This window comes from Apium graveolens, chromosome 2 (assembly GCF_009905375.1).
Source record: "Apium graveolens cultivar Ventura chromosome 2, ASM990537v1, whole genome shotgun sequence".
Lineage (NCBI taxonomy): Eukaryota > Viridiplantae > Streptophyta > Magnoliopsida > Apiales > Apiaceae > Apium > Apium graveolens.
Genome location: NC_133648.1, coordinates 274,872,418 through 274,874,603, shown reverse-complemented (window position 1 = coordinate 274,874,603; position 2,186 = coordinate 274,872,418). Strand labels below are relative to the sequence as shown.

Sequence of the window (2,186 nt, the reverse complement as noted above, 5' to 3'; positions counted from 1 at the left end):
CAGGCAGTAGTTGGTAAATTTATTCTCATAAGTAATAGTCTCGCAATTAGTTGTAGCCTTTTAATGAAAGACTCAGCAAGACCATTTTGAGTGTGTGCGTGGGCAACATAATGCTCCACTTCAATCCCAATAGACATACAATAATCTTTAAAAGATTGGGATGTAAATTCTCCTGCTTTGTCCAATCTTATTTTCTTTATATTATAATTAGGAAATTATGCTCGTAATCGAATTATTTGAGCAAGAAGTCGTGCAAAAGCCATATTACGAGTGGACAATAAACTAACGTGTGACCATCTTGTTGATACATCAATGAGTACGACAAAGTACTGAAATGGCCCACTAGCCACTGTGGTATATATCTTTAAAGCTCAAAAGATTTCTTTTTGATCGGGTGAAAAATATTGCATTTTTAATCAATAAATATGTACCATTGGGTAGCACTATACTTGCTCTTCCGGAGCCTTCAATTATATCCGATGCACCCGATATTGTATTTACATTAGCTTTTTCTAATTTTAGATGTGAAAAAAATGCTTTATTTTTCAAAATTGTATGTGTTGTTGCACTATTCGCCAAACAAAAATATTGCTCATTTTTTATAACACATGATGAGAGGCTGCTGGCCATATTTCTTCATGAAAAAATAAAATTAGAATAGAGGTAGAACATCTCAAGTACTTCATTATCGAAAAGAAAATTATATAACCAACTGATAAGGATGATTATCATAGTTCAAAAGGCAATGCAAGGCCTTGTTTAGTTATTCTTAGGCTCATCACCACCAAATTTAGGCATATTCACATCAACATCTTCAAAGAAATCACCAACTTTCATGTGAGTAAAGACCGAAGGATCAACTAGATCATCACTTCCAAGATGTGCTTGAAGATGGGCAATCCCCAAAGGATCATTCTGTTCGGTGAAATTAGTTTCAACATTCTTTAAAGATGCTTGATATAGGTCAGCAAAGTGCTTGGAGGTACGACATGTACTTCTCTAGTGACCTTTCATTCCACATCGACTACAAGTACTTTCACCCCTTTTAGCCATCGTACTTCCCTCGGATTTTTCCTCATTTATTGTCCGTTTTTGGTAGTAAGGCTTTTTAAAGTTGGGGGGATTTTATTGATTACCGCCTCTACCATGTACAAAATCATGACCACGGGCATGTCCACGCCCACGCCCACGTCCATGCCCATGTCCCCGTCCAACTGTTTTATTATCTCTATATTCATTATTAGTCACCGCATTCACTTCAGGGAATGGTGTTGAGCCAGTTGGACGTGCTTGATGATTTTTTAGCAAAAATTTATTATTTTGTTTAGCAAGAAGCAAAACAGAAATCAGCTCAGAATATTTTGTGAATCCACGGTCACGATATTGTTGCTGCAAGAACATATTATTTGCATGGAAAGTGGAATATGTTTTTTCCAACATATCTTTATCGGTTATATTCTTCTCGCCACATAATTTCAATTGCGATGTAATCTTAAACATGATAGAGTTATACTCGCTCACACTTTTATAATCTTGCAATCGCAAGTGTAGCCAATCATAGCAAGCTTTAGGAAGTATCACCGTTTTTTGGTGGTCATATCTTTCTTTGAGATCCCTCCAAAGTGTTGATGGATTTTTAATAGTCAAATATTCAGATTTCAATCCTTCATCAAGGTGGTGGCGAAGAAATATCATGGCTTTTTCCTTATCTTGTTCAGAAGTTTTATTTCCCTCTTTTATAGTGTCACCGAGGCCTATTGCACTAAGAAGGATTTCAGCATCAAGAATCCATGTCAAATAATTTTTTCTGGTGACATGAAGTGCGTTAAATTCAAGCTTTGTAAGATTCGACATTTTGATTACTAAAAAGAAAGGGTAATACACGTTAATATCAAGATAATGATATATCTTTATATAGAAGTTCATATTTCACATGTATAATAAACATAATATAAAATCAGAAAAAATTCATGGCCATTATTTTTATATTCATGCCCATGAATTTTCGCTATATCTCAAGTTGGTTCCCTTTCATATGCATGCTTCATTAGCACTTTTATAATAAGCACATTCAGTCAATATTTAAAATATACAAGGAAAACACATATGCATTAATATTTAAAAACACTTGATAATATAACATGATGATGGTGCATTGAATTCAATCTAATGGTACATTGAATGCA

General features: G+C 34.4%; 1 protein-coding gene across 1 annotated transcript; it reads right to left on the bottom strand.

Annotated features, from left to right (window-relative positions):
* Nucleotides 1-1,125: 1,125 nt before the first annotated feature.
* LOC141701049 (uncharacterized) lies at nt 1,126-1,854 on the bottom strand. The gene has a single exon (XM_074504693.1). It carries the CDS (start codon nt 1,852-1,854, stop codon nt 1,126-1,128), a length of 729 nt encoding a protein of 242 aa, XP_074360794.1.
* Nucleotides 1,855-2,186: the final 332 nt, after the last annotated feature.